General features: G+C 42.2%; 2 protein-coding genes across 2 annotated transcripts; one reads left to right on the top strand and one right to left on the bottom strand.

The window, feature by feature from the left end:
- Nucleotides 1–279: 279 nt before the first annotated feature.
- Nucleotides 280–9,507, bottom strand: LOC135617241 (very-long-chain (3R)-3-hydroxyacyl-CoA dehydratase PASTICCINO 2A-like). Its single transcript, XM_065117267.1, has 9 exons — nucleotides 9,296–9,507; nucleotides 9,098–9,209; nucleotides 8,988–9,006; nucleotides 8,805–8,893; nucleotides 8,648–8,701; nucleotides 1,116–1,186; nucleotides 925–1,006; nucleotides 708–808; nucleotides 280–620 (listed from the first exon to the last, which is right to left on the bottom strand). Exons 1-9 carry the CDS (start codon nucleotides 9,364–9,366, stop codon nucleotides 554–556), a joined length of 666 nt encoding a protein of 221 aa, XP_064973339.1. The 5' UTR covers nucleotides 9,367–9,507; the 3' UTR covers nucleotides 280–553.
- A 4,034-nt stretch (nucleotides 9,508–13,541) lies between these two features.
- On the top strand, nucleotides 13,542–17,406 carry LOC103991714 (heat shock cognate 70 kDa protein 2). Its single transcript, XM_009411245.3, has 2 exons — nucleotides 13,542–13,842; nucleotides 15,501–17,406. Exons 1-2 carry the CDS (start codon nucleotides 13,629–13,631, stop codon nucleotides 17,231–17,233), a joined length of 1,947 nt encoding a protein of 648 aa, XP_009409520.1. The 5' UTR covers nucleotides 13,542–13,628; the 3' UTR covers nucleotides 17,234–17,406.
- The last annotated feature ends 723 nt before the right edge of the window (nucleotides 17,407–18,129 follow it).

The following is an 18,129-nucleotide window of genomic DNA, read 5'->3' as shown; positions in this document are numbered from 1 at the left end:
TCAAATGGTGAGTCGTGCTTGGATAACACTAGTTCAGATTTCACATGAACATCTCATTCCACCACATCAAACATGACAAGCAAGTGCCATCATGGAGACACATGAGTCGATTTCTTGCTTTTTATATGCAATCTTGTAGGCCTTTAATTGTCTAAAGTTCACCAAACAATTCTGCTGATAAACAAACAGACTCTTAAGTACACTTCTGCAGGAACAAGTAATATCTGCAAACCATCAAACCACCGGACAATTAGGTAAAGTGTTTTAGTGGTTTCCATATGAGTACGAGTTCTTTGAGATTGCCAACTATACTGATGTCGCAATTACAACAATAACAGACAGGAGTTTATGAAGGATATGGTTCTTACAATTAACCTAGACACATAAAAAAAAAATTCACTACCGAGAAGAAAGGTAATGTATTTATTTAAAGGATCAACAGCACTTCCCGTAGCAATTCTCCAGAGATCAATTTGTGTCATGAAGAAAGACTGCAGCTACAATGAACCGAAAGTCGGTGAAAGGACACTATTACATCCCTGCTTGATCAGGCTTATGCTGTCTTTGACTTGGAGAGAGCCTTCTTCCGCTGCCCAAGCATATATTGGTACATGTGTGGACTTCCTGTAGATACTTTTATCCAGTCAGAAAAGCAAAGTTTGTGCCTGTGAGTAGTTTGACTAGGATACACAGAAATGCAGAGGAACATGCCTGGGACATAGATTGCAAGGGCAAGAATCGATGCATAGAAATAATCAAAAGAGAAGTTCCATTTGTTGGGCATCCTAATGCAGTACTTCTCAGATGCCTGCACAATTGCACACAGAGTTCAACAAGATGACACATTTAAAAGAAAATAATAAAAATCACAAAGAGCTCAAATCTACCGACAACATTATATGACACATGCTTGATTTGAATTACCTTAATATAGGGCAAAGCAATGTATATGAGGCCAACCTCACTGGTGATTCCAGTTGGATACAATATCAAGAAGGTGCTGTATCTGCCAAAAATAAATGACAACCAAATAAAACAGTGAAGGCAGAAAATACCTTTATTTTAATTTCATGAGGAGAAAAGACAATTGTTCTATTGTCTGGAGTGACCTTTACCTAAGCCATAGCAGCCAGGAAGGTGCAAAGCCAAGTGCTTCTTTCATACCAAAAAAGGAGTACCTAATAATCTGCAAAATTACAGAACATAGACAAAATAGTGCATCAAATATCTAGGCTTCAGAGACTGACTTAATAGTTGTATTCCTATGGTTCGTAAGAGGAATATTTTCAACAGCCTGAATAATGATGACGTTCATGTAATGCCAAACGAGAAGGATTGGTTGTGAAGCCATAGTTGGTTTAGGAATAACAATGCAACATGCTCACACACTACAAAAAACTCTTGTTATAGAAGATGAACCAAATACCAAAGAAGAGGATTAAAGGCAATGACTATGTTAGTGATGACTGCTAACTGACAGAAGAAGCAGCCATCCAAACTACCAAGATGTGAAACTCCAAGAAAGCAGAAATGCATTCTGGTGCACCATTCTTTTCGATTATTAGAATCTCAAACTTTTAGATTAGAAAGCTTGTTGAAGTTTTCATCCCTCATCACGTTCACAACTGGTTGGCCTTTTCCTCCAAATGCTCTCATGTTTACTCAAAGAAGCAAATTATATACAAGCAAAACCAAAGTTATTTTAGATTAGAAAGCTTGCTGAAGTTTTCATCCCTCTTGTCACATTTGCCACTGGTTGACCTTTTCCTCCAAATGTTCTCATGTTTACACTTTACCCAAAGAAGCAAATTATGTACAAGCAAAACCAAAGTTAGTCTGGTAGCTTAGTATTATCCTTCCTTCCTTATGGCATCCTGAAGGATTGTTAAAGAATGACTTTCCAAAGTTCCCTAACAGACACAGATATTCCATATTGAAGAACCAACTCACATTACCGGATGAAAATACAAGAAGCACATCATTTCCTCCAAACTGTCACGAACGATCATTGCGCACCCACAACAACTTTGTTCAATGAACCATTCGTCGCTTTTACATGCTTGTACAGAGACATGGCAGCATGTTTTGCCTTGGTTTTGTGTGTTTTTGCTTGGAAAATGTAAGCAACGATAGTTCGCAGTGCTGCAGTGCGACCGCTCGCCACGCCGGGCCGAACTGCTCCAAAATGGCTCTGTTTTCACGTGTCACGGCTTGTTTTCTGCAAACCGCAGTTGCACCCAAAACGTCAGCCATCTCAGCACCCTGGAACCCCCCAGGAGGCACAGGGCTGGATGGGGCTTCGGTATATTGTCGGGCATTAAACAATCTTCACAAGTTCGCACATTAACTTGACGATAACTTGCCTTCGCGCCCGGCACCCGATGAGTAGTTGTTTGTGGACTTGCAATTGTTCGTTCTACCTTCTAAAGTCATTGTTTTCTCCTTCCTCTCCTACAGTCAAGGTGCTCGCTGAATTGTTTGTAAAGCTTCTCTCTTCGCGAGACGTCGGGACTTGTCCGTCGTTCGTTTTCAATCTAATCAACTTTCTGTTTTACAAGTCCTTCGGGACCTATATGAGGTTACAACTAGGCTGAACCTTTACAGACGCATATGTCGCAAGGGCGCCTCATGACTTAGGCAATCCCAGCAAAGTTCAAGGAGTTGGCACAAGGGTGCTTCACGACTTAGGCAACTTCAACTAAGTACGTGACTTTGTCGCAAGGGTGCCTCACGACTTACGCAATTCCAGCTAAGTCAGTGACATTGTGATATCAGAGCAGGCAAGCAATTCAAGCAAGCAGCGAAGAAACTTCGCAATCTCGCCATGGCCAAGCATCGCGACGAATCGAGCAAGACGGGGCAAGCCGGAACATTGCCCCAAGCAGCCGTGGGGGGCTACAAGTGCAAACTCGCTCTCATGTTGTTGGAGCCGTTTTGAAGGATCGTGGCAGCGAACATGATGAGCAAGAAATTGGCTACTCTCCGTGAGCAGAGGAGACGCAATCTGGAGTGCCAACCGAGAAGAAGAGTCATAAGGAAAGACTCACAGCGACCGAAACCCGCTTGGATGTTCTTGAAGCGAGCTTGAAGGAACTCTACCAAGGCCAACGAAGGCTTCTTGAGGTAAAGAGCTCGCAAGAAGAAGTTGAATCCCGAATCGACAAGGTTGAGGCCCTAGTCGATCGATTGACAGACGATACTAAAGACTCCGTGCAACATTTGCACGAAGTCGTGGAGGAACTCACTTCTAGAGTGACAACTCTCACAAGGGCACGATTCAAAGCAGGGAGTAGTGAGCTGATGTACGTGGACATTAAACTCAATGACCAAACAACCCGTGCAATGGTGGACACGGGCGGTACCGACAACTTTATTGTCGATCGAGAAGCAAAGCGACTTGGGCTGATCTTGGAGAAGAACCCAAGTCGGATGAAGGCGGTGAACTTGGAGGCCAAGCGGATCTTCGGGCTGACAAAGGGAGTCCCCATCAAGATCGGAACATAGAGCGGGAGCACGAACATGATGGCGGGGCCATTGGATGACTTCCAAGTGATTCTTAGAATGGAGTTTATGCACGCAGCGAAGTTGGTGCCAATGTCGTTCCTAAACTCCCTATATATGATGGGAGGTGGCGACCCCTGTGTGGTTCTCGTCTCTCGGAGAAAAACCAGGGACCACCAATAGATATCGGCATTACAACTGAAGAAAGGGGTACGAAAAGGCGAATTAACATTCGTGGCTGCTGTGAAGCTAGAGCCACTCGACGATGAGGTCATTCATGAACCTGCTGTGGTGGCAAACGTTCTGAAGGAGTTCACAGACATTATGCCACCTGAGTTGCCGAAGACTCTGCCGCCACGCAGAGGCGTGGATCATCATATCGAGCTGGAGCCAAGAGTGAAGCCTCCAACGAGACCACCCTATCGCATGTCCCCTCTAGAGCTGGCAGAGCTCAAAAAGCAGTTAGATGAACTGCTAAGCGGTGGTCTCATCCGTAGTTCCAAAGCACCATTCGGAGCTCCAGTTCTCTTCCAAAAGAAACAAGATGGGAGCCTCCGACTATGCATCGATTATCGAGCCCTCAACAAAGTGACGGTGAAGAACAAGTATCTAATCCCACTCATTGCGGACTTGTTTGACCAATTGGGCAAAGCAAAGTATTTCTCCAAACTCGACCTCCGGTCGGGGTACTGGCAGGTGCGCATTGTTGAAGGCAACGAAGCGAAGACTGCCTACATGACCAAGTATAGAGCGTTTGAGTTCTTGGTGATGCCTTTCGGCTTAACCAACACTCCGGCCACGTTCTGCACTCTTATAAACCAACTATTCAATGAGTATTTAGATAAGTTTGTGGTCGTCTACTTGGACGATATCGTCATCTACAACCAAACGCTCGAGGAGCATGTCGAGCATCTTCGAACAATTTTCAAGATTCTTAAGGAGAACACTTTGTTCGTAAAAAGAGAGAAGTGCTACTTTGCTCAAACGAAAATCTTATTCTTGGGATATTGAATCAGTGATGGTTCCATTCGGATAGACAAATCAAAAGTGCAAGCAGTTGCGGAATGACGAACTCCAAAGAAGGTGTCGGAGCTGAAATCCTTCTTTGGTTTCATCAACTACTATCGGCGCTTCATAGCTCGATATTCGAAGCGCGCAACTCCACTAACGAAGTTGCTAAAGAAGGAGCAACCTTGGAGATGGTCCGACAAATGTGAAGTTGTATTCAAAGATCTAAAGGCTGCTGTGTTAGAAGAATCAGTGCTCAAATTGTCGAACTATGGGGAGCCCTTCAAAGTCCACACAGATGCTTCATATTTTGCTATTGGGGGAGTACTCATGCAGGAGGGTCACCCGGTGGCCTACAAGAGCCGCAAGCTCAACGAGACCGAGCGACGGTATCCGATGCACGAGAAGGAGATGACAGCGGTGGTCCACTATCTACGAGTTTGGCGGCACTACCTTCTCGGATCGCGATTTGTGCTGAGGACAGACAACATTGCTTTGAGCTATTTTCAAACTCAAAAGAAACTCTCCCCAAAGCAAGCACGATGGCAGGACTTCCTGACTGAGTTTGATATGACAATGAAGTACAAGCCCGGAAAAACAAATGTCGTGGTCGATGCATTGAGCCGGAAAGTGGAGCGAGTGAATGTCATACAGTTGGAGAGCAGAGGCCAAGAAAGTCAGTTGCACTCCAACTTCCTTTCCAGGATCAGGGATGGACTGTACAATGATCCCCAAGCAGTAACTTTGATGCAGCTCATCAAAGAAGACAAGGCACGACGATTTTAAGGTCCAGAAAAGACTCGTTTACACAAAAGGGAATAGAGTATATGTTCCTCGAGTAGACAATTTGAGGCGTGAACTCTTACGAGAGTGTCACGATTCCCTTTGGGCTGAACATCTGGGTATTCACAAAACCTTAGCTCCCGTGGAGAGGGCCTTCTACTAGTCGAAGATGTGGACGGATGTGGAGGAATATGTTCAAACGTGCCTTATTTGTCAACTAGATAAGGTGGACCAGCGAAAGCCAGTAGGACTTTTGGAGTCGTTGCCCATAACAGAAAGGTCGTAGGAGAGCATTTCCTTGGACTTCATATCAAGCTTGCCGGCAGTAGGGGGACTCGGATCGATACTCGTGGTGGTCGATCGATTTTAAAAGTATACAACTTTCATTGTTGCACCCCTACACTGTTCAGTGGAGGAGACGACCAAGCTGATGATGAAGAATGTGGTAAAGTATTGAGGAATCCCGTACAATATCATCAGTGATCGAGACGCTCAGTTCTTGAGACGATTCTGGACTGAGTTATTCAAATTGTTATAGTATAAGTTATACTTCTCCACAAGCCTCCACCCTCAAACGGATGGTCAAACCAAAAGGATAAACTCGCTCCTTGAGCAATATCTTCAGCACTACGTGAGTACCAACCAACGAGATTATGTGAAGCTGTTGGACATAGCCCAATTCTCCTACAACTTGCAGCAGAGTTCTACATCCAACAAGAGCCCCTTCGAGATCATTACAGGACAACAACCGTCAACTCCTCACACATTGGCTATTGGGTATACTGGGAGTAGTCTGTCATCGAAATGCATATATTGCACGGGCTTACTTGAAGAAGGCAACCAAAAAGATGAAGAAGTGGGTAGACTTGGGAAGGCGACCGCAAGAGTTCAAAGTCGACGATTTGGTATTGGTAAAGCTCCAACCAGCATCACTCCAATTTTTTATGAACAAAGTACACAAAGGATTGGTGCACAAGTATGAAGGGTCCTTCTCAATTATTAATAAGGTGTGCAACGTCTCCTACAAGTTGTAACTGCCGACATGGCTCAAAATTCATAATGTTTTTCACGCCAGCAACTTGAAAGCCTACCATTCAGATCCGCAAGATGCCTCCCGAAGTGTTCCAACTCGGCTACCCCCCACCAGAGCATCCTACGAGAAGCGAGTTAAAACCATTTTAGCAGATCGCAAGATAAATCTACCTAATGGAGCATAGTAGATCAAGTATTTCGTGAAGTGGAGAAAGCTTCCCCGAACCGAAGTCAGTTAGGAGCCCGAAGGCGCCCTACGACATGAAGAAGCAGTCATCAACAACTACCAACAAGCATCGACGAGGGCGTTGACAGTTTAAGTGCGGGAGAATATCACGAACGGTCATTGCGCACCCGCAACAACTTCGTTCAACGAACTGTTCATCGTTTTTGCATGCTTGTACAGAGACATGGCAGCATGTTTTGCCTTGGTTTTATATGTTTTTGCTTGGAAAATGTAAGCAACGACAGTTTGCAACGCTGCAGTGCGACCGCTCGTCGCACCGAGCCGAACTGCCTAAAATGGCTCCGTTTTCGCGTGCCACGACTTATTTTCTGCAAACCGCAACTGCACCCAAAATGTCAGCCATCTCAGCACTCCGGAAACCCTAGGTGGCACAACGCTGGATGGGGCTTCGGTATATTATCGGGCGTTAAACAATCTTCACAAGTTCATACGTTAACTTGACGAGAACTTGCTTTCGCGCCTGACACCTGGTGAACAATCGTTTGTAGACATAGAATTGTTCGTTCTACCTTCTAAAGTCCTTGTTTTCTCCTTCCTCTCTTTTCTCTCTTGCAATCAAGGTGCTCGCTGAATTGTTTGTAAAGCTTCCCTCTTCGCGAGACGTCGGGACTTGTCCGTCGCTCGTTTTCAATCTAATCAACTTTCTGTTTTACAAGTCCTTCAAGACCTGTACGAGATTACAACTAGGCTTAACCTTTGCAGACGCATATGTCGCAAGGGCACCTCATGACTTAGGTAGCTAAGTCTGAGGAGTTAACACAAGAGTGCTTCACGACTTAAGCAACTTCAGCTAAGTACGTGACTTTGCCGCAAGGGTACCTCACAACTTAGGCAATTCCAGCTAAGTCCGTGACTAAACGCTCTCTTGTTTACCCGAAGAAGAAAATTATATATAAGCCAAACTAAAGTTAGCCTGGTGGCCTAGTATTATCCTACCTCCCTTCTGCCACCCTGAAAATTTGTTAAAGAACTTTCCAAAGTTCCCTAAAAGACATGGATATTCCATATTTCGAAGGATCAAAACCTGTTATCAGGATGAAAATACAAGAAGCTAACCTTATCCTTCAAATGATCTCTTGTTTACCCAAAGAAGCAAATTATATATAACTAAAACTATAGTTAGCCTGGTAACCTAGGTTTATCCTGCCTCCCTTCTACCATCCCGAAGGATTGTTACAAAATGAACTTCCAAAGTTCCCTAACAGACAGACACTCCATATTAAAGGACCAACTCTTATTACCAGGATAACATACAAGGTGCAAAACCCATCAGATTTTCTAGCTGATTATTCTAAAAAGCATAAAACATAGATAACTTCAGCTGGTAAGCAGGTAAACAAAAAAGCAATGGAATAAATCAAGCTTCTGTGAACAATGTCACAACGAACGAAACTACACTATCCACTCTGCTTGTGCAAACATGCAAAACAACACTGGCACTGAAATGCACACCTTTGGTTTGGCTTGGCAAGTCATAACATAGAAAATAAGGCCAATCCCTGTCCAGAAGGAATTATCAATCCCTATGTGACAAGGAATAATCACTTGAATCAATGATTCAATCCCTATGTGACAAGGAATAATCACTTGAATCAATTATTATTCTCATTTACCTCAAATCTAAAATGCATTTTACATTCAACATATCAACCTTGCTAAAAGCAACCAAAACACATTTTACCCCTAGTTCCTTGTTCTCCTAAGTAATGAAAAAGGATGCCATAAGGTCAATTTCCTTATTTTGTTTACAATCATTCAAAAATCTTGTACCACCATGTCACATGCACTATAAAAGATAGCCAAAAATATTTCTTTGGTGCATTGCATAACTTAATAGTACAACATTGCAACTATGTTTTCTACATTAAATTCTATGCCAATTGTCGAAGAAAATTTTGCTCATGGGTTTTAACCGTCACATGATCCCTTCAAAACTTCATAGCTTCTAACTACTGGTTTCAATCAACACGCATGTTGTAATGCTTCCATGAATGGTGAAAACGAAGTAAGAGCATCATTAGTTTCCATATAACCATGCAACAAATTAAACCTGCTAACACTAAAAGAAATCACTACCTCAGTAATAGACCAGCTGATAACCAGGGAGCTAACGAGAACATGTGTCCTTGTCTGCAATCCAATTACAAATTTCAGTTTAAAGCAAAACCATAAAACTAAGCTGTCTTACCACTGTCTCATTGAAAATAAATTTTGAGATGAGCTACATAATTACCTCAGGAAAACTCCACAAGACGCCCCAGGTAAGAAATAATCTTGATCCAATTTGTGGCAAAGTTGCTGAGACCGGAGATCTAACCAATCCTACAGCAAAGGAAGAGGAAAGAGATTTTAACTCTTGTTTTCTTAAAGAACAATCAAAATGAGATGTAAGCAAAGGAAATGAATTAGTTCTCACCTACGAGGCCATGAAGAATCTGTAGGGGTAGGAAAAGATGAGCTAGATCAACACGAAGGAACAGAAAATCACTAAAAAAATTAATTTTTTACGAAGATAAATGGCAAAACCTCCATGACGGCAGCGGTCTGCGCGAGCTGAAGCGGCCGCTCTACCGAATCGTACACCGTCGTAGGCCCGCCTTCTCTCAGAGCCTTCACGGCGAAATAGAGGACCTGAAACCTAGAACAATCCAAACCCATCCAGTATAAATCACAAACACACCCCCCAAAACAACCAAAGGAACGAGAAAATGAAGTTTGATTTACCATCCGACGAAGACGGTCCAGTTGTAGAGGGAGAGGTAGATCCGTCGGAGAGTAGAGAGGAAGCCCGCCATGGTTCCCAGAGGTGGAGTCGCGAGGAGGAATTGAAGCGGAGATGTGAGATCGGAGGGCTTAAATAAGGGAAGCTTAGGAGGGGGCGATGGGTGGCCGGTTCGCTTGCATTGATGCGGTTTAGGTGAGGCGGATGAACTGCCGAGGAGGTTGTTGTGCTTTAAATGCCGTTTTCGCCTCCTTCCTAAGCTCAATATATAATTTTCTTTAAAATATTTTTTGGGTTAATTCTAAAATTAAATTCAAACTCTGGTCTCCGAGTATCTTAACTTTAAAAAAATTTGACAGTTAAACTTATTATCATCTGTATTGACCCTATCAACTCCACCCTTGTATGCCTTTAGCCTGAGTGACGAAGATGAGTGCTTATCCGTCGTCACTTGGTTTATACAATCTAGTGAGATTAGCAATGCCCGATGACGATTGCCCTTATATAAAGGTCATGGCTAAGCATGATAAGAATGACATAGAGGCGATACAAGGTGAAGGTAATGATAAGTCCGACGAAAACTAAGGGCAAAAAGATCATTTAAGAAATAAGAGGTTTTCTACGAGAATTTTTTAAAGTTTCAGTGCTATATGAAAAGTTTTCAAAGTTAGAGGATTTTTTTAGTATTCACCTTATATTTTTATATATAAAGATAATTTTATTAAAAATTTTATATTTTAGAGAAATTTGTGTAAAGCACCCGAACTTCTAGAAATTCTTATTGAGCCCCTTCTTACATAAAAATATCATTTTATTTTTATTTTTATTAGATCCATCGTTGTCACCTCTGCCCTACATCGCCCTTGCCTCCACAAACCTTGAACCCACCCATTTGAGTCTCGCTCTTATTGTTCTTACCTATGGCATAAGCAACTACTAGCCCTCATTGTCCTCACTATCTCATCTCTATCCCGTTGGACCTACCCCTGTGCATCCTACCCTCGTTGTCCTTGTTTATAACACAAGCGATAAACGACAAAATCATGATGGAGAGGATTACAAGCAAGGAAGAATATGGCTATGGTTGCGATTACGAAGGCAAGGGGGAGCTTGCACAAGATAAAAGGGAGTGGAGTTAGAGTAGTGGGGCCAATGCTTGCTTGTGTTGAGGGTGAGGTGCACAAGGGTAGGTTAGTGTTAATGTTAACTAAAATCAATGATCGATAATGGATAATATCATTATTTTTAAAAAATACTTTATGAAAATTATTGAAAGTTGGATAACTAATTAAGAATTTGTTTAAATATGAGTTTTTTTTTCATAAATTTACCATACATATAAGATCTGTTAGGATCAAGAGCGGCACTAAGAAAGGGGGTGAATTAGTGCAGCGGTAAAATCACGTCTTCAAAATTTTTCGTTTCGATTAAAACCAGTTTCGATGAAAACCAATTTCGAAAACATAACTTTAAAAGCGTAAGTTTACGAAGTGAATGCAGTAGGAAAGTAAAGATTCAGTTTGTCGTATGTAAATGACAGAAAGTAAATGCAAATCAAAGAACACTTCAATTTTATAGTAGTTCGGTCATTGTGACCTACATCCACTCTGCCGATTCCTCCTCCGTCGAGGCCATTGGCATCCACTATTGATCTTCCTTTGATAGGCAAAGATCAACCTTCTTCTTACACCCTTCTTCTCCTTTTACCGAGTTTAGGAGACAACCCTTACAAGCACTCACTCCTCTATAAACATAATTCTAAACTTAGAATTTAGAGGAGGATTTCTTTTATGATTGCAATAGTATTTTCTCACTTTTAATCTTTTTATACTTGTGTCTTTTAACCAGGGATGAGAGGGGTATTTATAGGCTTCAAGTTGATTCAAACATTGAGCCTAAAAACATCTCATCCTGGGTTTCCCGGGCACGGGCGATACCACCGTTAGTGTTAGTCTGACACTGACACTGCACTGGACGGTACCGCCACCTAGTTTGGCAATACCATCGCCTAGGGTGCTGTGTTGGGTGGTACCACCGCTTGGCACCCTGCTAGGGGCGGTACAATCGCTCAGACTGGCGATACCACCGCCTGACATAGTCTCAAAGATTGTGCCACGACGATGCCACTTTTGGGGCATTATTTGGGCCTCTCATTGGGCCCAATAGAGTCTTTACATGGGCCTAGTTGGCCTCTAATTAGATTGGTCCAAATCCAAACCCAATTAAGTGCTAACTACGATTCCTAAGACATTTGCTAATCTAAACAAGTCCCTATGTCTTGGTTTCTTCTAGCGATCTTCTAGCGATGTTCCGACGGACTCCCGACAAGCTCTTGGACTTCATAACGATCTTCTTGGCGAGTTCCGACGAGCTTCTTTGGCAAGCTCCGAGACTTCTCGGTTGGTTCCGACAGAACTTCTGACGAACGTCCGGACTTCCGATGAACTCTCAAACTTCGAATGAAATTACATCCTTGACTCCGGGACTTTATTTTACCTCATGCCTTACTATCAGTTAATCCTGCACATATAAAATATATTTTGATCTAGACAATTAATACTAAGCATTAATCATGTTGTCCGGCATGTCATTGGTCCCTCGACGCATCATCTGATTCTTCGGCGCATCGTCCTCTCTTGCGGCCTATTGCCCAATCGGTCAGTTGACTCCATAACTCTGATATCCTTGGCGTAATATCCGCTCTTCTTGGCCTGATGCCCGAATCCATGGCCCGAAGCCTTTTGTCGACACGTCAACCAATCCATCAGCTCAACGTCCAATCTTCTGACATGTTTTCCCCCGACATAACGTGATTCTTCCTATTTTAATTGTCTCATCATGATCGAAGCATCCTACGTCACTCAAAACACATATTAAAGCATAAACACTTATCAATTGATTTCATTATCAAAATATGAGATTCAACTAGATCCAATATTTAAAATAACTTATTTACACCTATAAATAAATTTATATGTATGTTCAAATTTAAATTGAAGATAGATTTCAAATCATTAACTTTATATGTACGTTTATGTGTGTAATTTTACTATTTCCTAGAGAAAAATAGTAAATTAGGCCTTAGGGAACAAAATTGGTTGGATAAAATAAAGTGTATTTCTATATATATTTTAAAATTATGTTGATGAATGTGCTAATAAGAGTATTAATTGATGCCCATACTACCTAAAATGATTAAATGCAAATTAATGTAGTAAACACGTCTACTTTTTCATCTTATTTCTGACATAAAACTAAATCGATGTTAGAGTTGACAATAATTACACGAGGAATCACGTTACGTAATACTAATCTTGATGTTTGAGATAACAGTAGTTGCGCTTCTTAGGAATTACGCAACACTAATATCGTATATGTCTTCTGCACCCGATCGAGACCGTCATTCCCAACTTATGTTATTATGTAAAGAGTAATTAACGTCCGTCATTGGAGTTTGGATATTACTTAATAAATAAAAGATCGATTTGCTGAATTATATTTTTATGATAATTGAAATTTTATGATATGATCAAAGTGGGTTTTTAATCATAATTTTGATGAAAAAGTCAATGTCATAATTTATTGGGTGTATTAATTTGAGCAATGCAACAATAATTCAACATAATAATTTCTTAAATTTAATGGATGATGACGACGCGGATATGGTACATTGATGTTTCGTCGTTTGGGCTCGACAGCAGATTGCTATGCTTTCCCCGCAATGCCTGGTTCGATCCGACGACCCGATTCTTCGTGTCGCGGTATTGCGTCTACGCCCATCTGGATCTAAACAGTGGACAACAACCGGGCCACGTTGCCATCTGCCAGTCGACGCAAGGGTATCTGTGGCGGGTAGGTCGACGAGGTGGAACATATTAACGCTTGGGATTTTGAACGTGGAATAGGCTGTTGACGCGGAGCTCAACCCTGGGTGCTTGGATAGTCTCCAATTATTGGAACTTTTATGTTCGGATCCTATCGTTGATATCTGGGTTTCATATTAGTTGTCGCCCAGAGAAGAGAATTGCAAAGAATTAATTAGAATCAAACTAAATGAGGATCCTTCACAACCATTTTATGCGCCGCTTTGCATACGGTGGTGCCTTCACACCTAACAGGAGCGCCTCTTTCCCGCCTAAAGAACGAGTCAATCTCTACCGTGCCAGTTCCATCGGACGGTGCCCACGAAGCGGCCGGAACATTCTAGAACTCTAGAATCGTTATATAACGTCTCCTCCATCCCTCAATCTTCCCTCTCACAAACCCTAGCGGCGGAGAAGGCAATCTCGCTCTCTCTCTACTGCATCGCGGCTCTCGTCCTCGATTACTTGAGATATGGCAGGAAAGGGCGAGGGGCCGGCGATCGGGATCGATCTCGGCACCACGTACTCGTGCGTCGGGGTGTGGCAGCACGACCGGGTGGAGATCATCGCCAACGATCAGGGGAATCGTACCACCCCCTCCTATGTCGCCTTCACCGACTCCGAGCGCCTTATCGGCGACGCTGCCAAGAACCAGGTCGCCATGAACCCCATCAACACCGTCTTTGGTGAGTATTCCCCTTTAGATCTGGCATGCTTTTGAAAAGTTTGATGTCTTGACGTTTTAGTTATAGTATATCTCTTTGGATCTACGCTTACTTCCTAGATCTTGGTCAGTGTTATATTCTCACTATGATTATAGTTCTGTATTTGAAAGATCTGTGTGGTTCTGGAACCTCTACTAGTTATAGTTGCATTAGATCTGGTTAGATCTGGCTATATCTGATAAATCGTGGCCATTTATACATATATTCTACTTGATCTTTCATGTCCGGGTAACATGTATTTCTGAGTGTTGTCATTCATTTGCCTTTTTTTGTGCATCTTGTGGTTAGTTGACTTTCGTAACCAAATAATCCGCTAGTCAAAAAGTATCCTTTTTGTGGCTTTGAGTCGATATTCTCTGATGACTTCACGCTTTTATCATTTGGTTAGAATCACGTCACTCTATGAATCGCGGGTACGGATATGTTCTTCGTTGCATCAATATTTTCTGCACATCCTTTATATTAGTGGTTCCAATTGCTTTACTGAACCCTATTTGACTTAAGTCTGATAATGATAGTCCAGAATCATAATTCCTTTTAAGTTTGATGATTAAGACTTGTTAGTTTCATATGGATTCGGTTAGATCTTATGGTAGAAAAAACTAGGTTATTTTATTAATTTCACTTTTATATTATTAAATATATTAAGTTGTGCTGATGTTTTACATATTACCACTGCCAAAACGATTAACATTGTTTTTGCTACTAATCAGAAGCAGTACTTGTAATATTTTAATATATAAGGTATACAGCTTGCTTAACATGATACTTGAATGGATTCTGAAGCTTGAAGCAAACTTTGATGTTCTGGCTAACTAACAGTTTGGGACAATTGAATCTTTATGTGATAATGATAATTGTATCGATGAAGAGTTTTTTTCCATCTGGTTGGCACATGCTTTCTGACTGTATTATCTTGACAATCCTCTTATTTGTAAATGTTGAGTTTTTATGACTTGAATGTGCATTTATTTAGTTCTTTGTTATGCTTTAGTGGTGAGGTCTCGAATTTAGGCACCAGTTCCTCTTGCGAGTAACTTCTCATGGGTATCTAAATTTGTCATTAAAGCTTGCCTCATCTCGTTTTTAGCTTTTGAAATATATTTTTGTGTTTCAAGCATATCTGGCAGGACAAAAATTGTATTGTGGGTGTCCTAGATCTGACTTTTTTTTTTTTGCATGTTAAAAATTTGGTAACAGTCCCACTTTAGTAGAATAGAAGGATGAAGGTATTCTAATGTGAGTTGCTGCATGTGAGGTTGCAATACATGTCACTCTTGTCTGGTGTACTTTCATTATTTTGCCAATACTGGTTTAATAAAAAACAAAAACTTTAATCACTTAGGCCTTTCGTTTTCTTCCTCTTATAGTCAAGCTTTTCCAAATTATAATTATATTGAGATTGATTGGTTTCTTCGTGTGTCTACGAGGGTGAAAGCACTGGTGCTTGCTATAAGTTACTAATTGTCGAATGTTTCATTACTCGATTAATCCCAGTAAATGGTTTTCCATTTTGTTTCTCTAAATGCTCATCTGTTAGGTTTTTTTTGTTTTGTTTGCATTTTGTTTGAATTCCAAGGTTTTGATCTTTTTGTCTCATGTCTTTTTCCCTCTTTCAGATGCAAAGCGTTTAATTGGTAGGCGATTCAGTGATTCATCTGTCCAGAGTGACATCAAGCTCTGGCCTTTCAAGGTCATTCCTGGTCCAGGTGACAAGCCCATGATTGTTGTCCAATACAAAGGGGAGGATAAACAGTTTGCAGCTGAAGAGATTTCTTCGATGGTTTTGATAAAGATGAAAGAAATTGCTGAAGCCTACCTGGGGTCTGTTGTCAAGAATGCCGTCGTCACTGTTCCCGCTTACTTCAATGACTCGCAGCGCCAGGCCACAAAGGATGCTGGTGTCATTGCTGGTCTCAATGTAATGAGAATCATCAATGAGCCCACAGCAGCTGCTATTGCTTATGGCCTTGACAAGAAGGCTACTAGTGTTGGTGAGAAGAATGTCCTCATCTTCGATCTCGGTGGTGGCACTTTTGATGTCTCCCTTCTTACCATCGAGGAGGGTATCTTTGAGGTCAAGGCCACTGCTGGTGATACCCATCTTGGTGGTGAGGACTTTGACAACCGCATGGTCAACCATTTTGTCCAAGAGTTCAAGAGAAAGAACAAGAAGGATATCAGTGGGAACCCTAGGGCTCTTAGGAGGTTGAGGACAGCATGTGAGAGGGCAAAGAGGACTCTCTCCTCCACGGCACAAACCACGATCGAGATTGATTCCTTGTACGAGGGAATTGATTTCTACTCCACCATTACCAGAGCCAGGTTTGAGGAGCTAAACATGGACCTGTTTAGGAAGTGTATGGAGCCTGTGGAGAAGTGTCTGAGGGATGCCAAGATGGACAAGAGCACTGTCCATGATGTGGTTCTTGTTGGTGGATCTACCAGAATCCCAAAGGTTCAGCAGTTGTTGCAGGACTTCTTCAACGGGAAGGAGCTTTGCAAAAGCATCAATCCTGATGAGGCAGTTGCCTACGGTGCTGCTGTTCAGGCTGCTATTCTTAGCGGTGAGGGTAACGAGAAGGTGCAAGACCTGCTTCTGTTGGATGTCACTCCTCTTTCTCTTGGTCTGGAGACTGCTGGAGGAGTTATGACCGTCTTAATTCCCAGGAACACTACCATTCCCACGAAGAAGGAACAGGTGTTCTCTACGTATTCAGACAACCAACCGGGTGTCTTGATCCAGGTTTATGAGGGAGAGAGGACCCGGACCAGAGACAACAATCTGCTTGGAAAATTTGAGCTCTCTGGGATTCCACCTGCGCCTAGGGGGGTTCCTCAGATCACGGTTTGCTTCGACATTGACGCCAATGGTATCTTGAATGTCTCTGCTGAAGACAAGACCACTGGACAGAAGAACAAGATCACCATCACCAACGACAAGGGTAGGCTCAGCAAGGAGGAGATTGAGAAAATGGTGCAGGAAGCGGAGAAGTACAAGTCAGAAGATGAGGAGCATAAAAAGAAGGTGGAATCGAAGAATGCTCTGGAAAACTATGCTTACAACATGAGGAACACCATTAACGACGACAAGATTGCCTCCAAGCTTGCTGCTGCTGACAAGAAGAAGATCGAGGATGCGATCGAGCAGGCCATCCAATGGCTCGATGGCAACCAGTTGGCAGAAGCCGACGAGTTCGATGACAAGATGAAGGAGCTGGAGAGCATATGCAATCCCATCATCGCCAAGATGTACCAGGGAGCAGGTGCTGACATGGCTGGTGGTATGGATGATGATGCTCCTCCTGCTGGTGGCAGCGGCGCTGGTCCAAAGATCGAGGAGGTCGATTAAGTTATCTCGTCCCTAGTCGGCCTTATATTATATAGGCTTTCATGCAAGTGTTTCGTTTACGCAATTTAGTTTCCTAAGCTTATCGAATTCGGTACAATGTTGTTGGTTTATCCTGAACTATGTTTGCTATTCGAAATCGCATCTAATTTCAATTTTAAGTACTCCCTTATGGAGCTGATTCGTTTTCTTTTTGACGTTGGTTTATTGTTTTTACATCGCATCATAAGGAAAATGCTTTCCAAGTTCTTTGATTGATGCAGGTTGAACTAGTCATGCTTTACCAACAAGTCTGGGTTACAAGTTGCTTGTTTGTCATGATCGCGAACTTCCACCTCAGCTTGGTTCTTTCTCTTCTGCCCCAAACTCGACTTCACTCTCTGATCCGCGCTTGTTGCTGAGATTCCTTGTGCCTCTTGATTCTCTATACTCGGCTTGCTCCTGGACAGGACTGGTTAGACTTTCAAGTAGGCGAAAAGGATTGAACTATCTACACTAGTGAATTGAGTTGAGTGCACAGTTGCTTGAAGGTACAGGTTCGACAAGGGTCCATGTTCTTAGGCTCAAATGAATTTATACAACCGATAAGTAGGTTTCATAAGGAGGCCAATTTTACTGATAGCAATGACAAACTCTCTGAAAGACCTAATTTGAGGCAAGGAAAGAGGGAGCACAGCTAATTATCTTGTCGGCTTCGGCCTCTGTATAATACTTTCCTCTTACTGCTGATTCGAGAGTAGATTCCAAGTAAGTTGCTTATAACAATCCTTGATAGGAAAATATCAGTAGTGCTACAAGTGTATAAAGAGTAATATTAAGTAATCGGTCTTACCCTGTAATAATATTATAGAGGAACAAATTATCGAACTTCACTTTGTGATTAATGATATTCCTGTTAT

This window comes from Musa acuminata, chromosome BXJ2-7, assembly GCF_036884655.1.
Source record: "Musa acuminata AAA Group cultivar baxijiao chromosome BXJ2-7, Cavendish_Baxijiao_AAA, whole genome shotgun sequence".
Lineage (NCBI taxonomy): Eukaryota > Viridiplantae > Streptophyta > Magnoliopsida > Zingiberales > Musaceae > Musa > Musa acuminata.
This window is presented reverse-complemented; position numbering and strand designations above follow the sequence as displayed.

Coding starts and splice junctions, on each gene's coding strand:
- LOC135617241 (XM_065117267.1), bottom strand. CDS start 9,366: ATGGCGGGCTTCCTCTCTACTCTCCGACGGATCTACCTCTCCCTCTAC. Junction 8,702..8,804: donor TCTTGTGGAGTTTTCCTGAG/GTAATTATGTAG, acceptor ATTGGATTGCAG/ACAAGGACACATGTTCTCGT. Junction 1,187..8,647: donor TCAGCTGGTCTATTACTGAG/GTAGTGATTTCT, acceptor GTAATTTTGCAG/ATTATTAGGTACTCCTTTTT.
- LOC103991714 (XM_009411245.3), top strand. CDS start 13,629: ATGGCAGGAAAGGGCGAGGGGCCGGCGATCGGGATCGATCTCGGCACC. Junction 13,843..15,500: donor CCCCATCAACACCGTCTTTG/GTGAGTATTCCC, acceptor TCCCTCTTTCAG/ATGCAAAGCGTTTAATTGGT.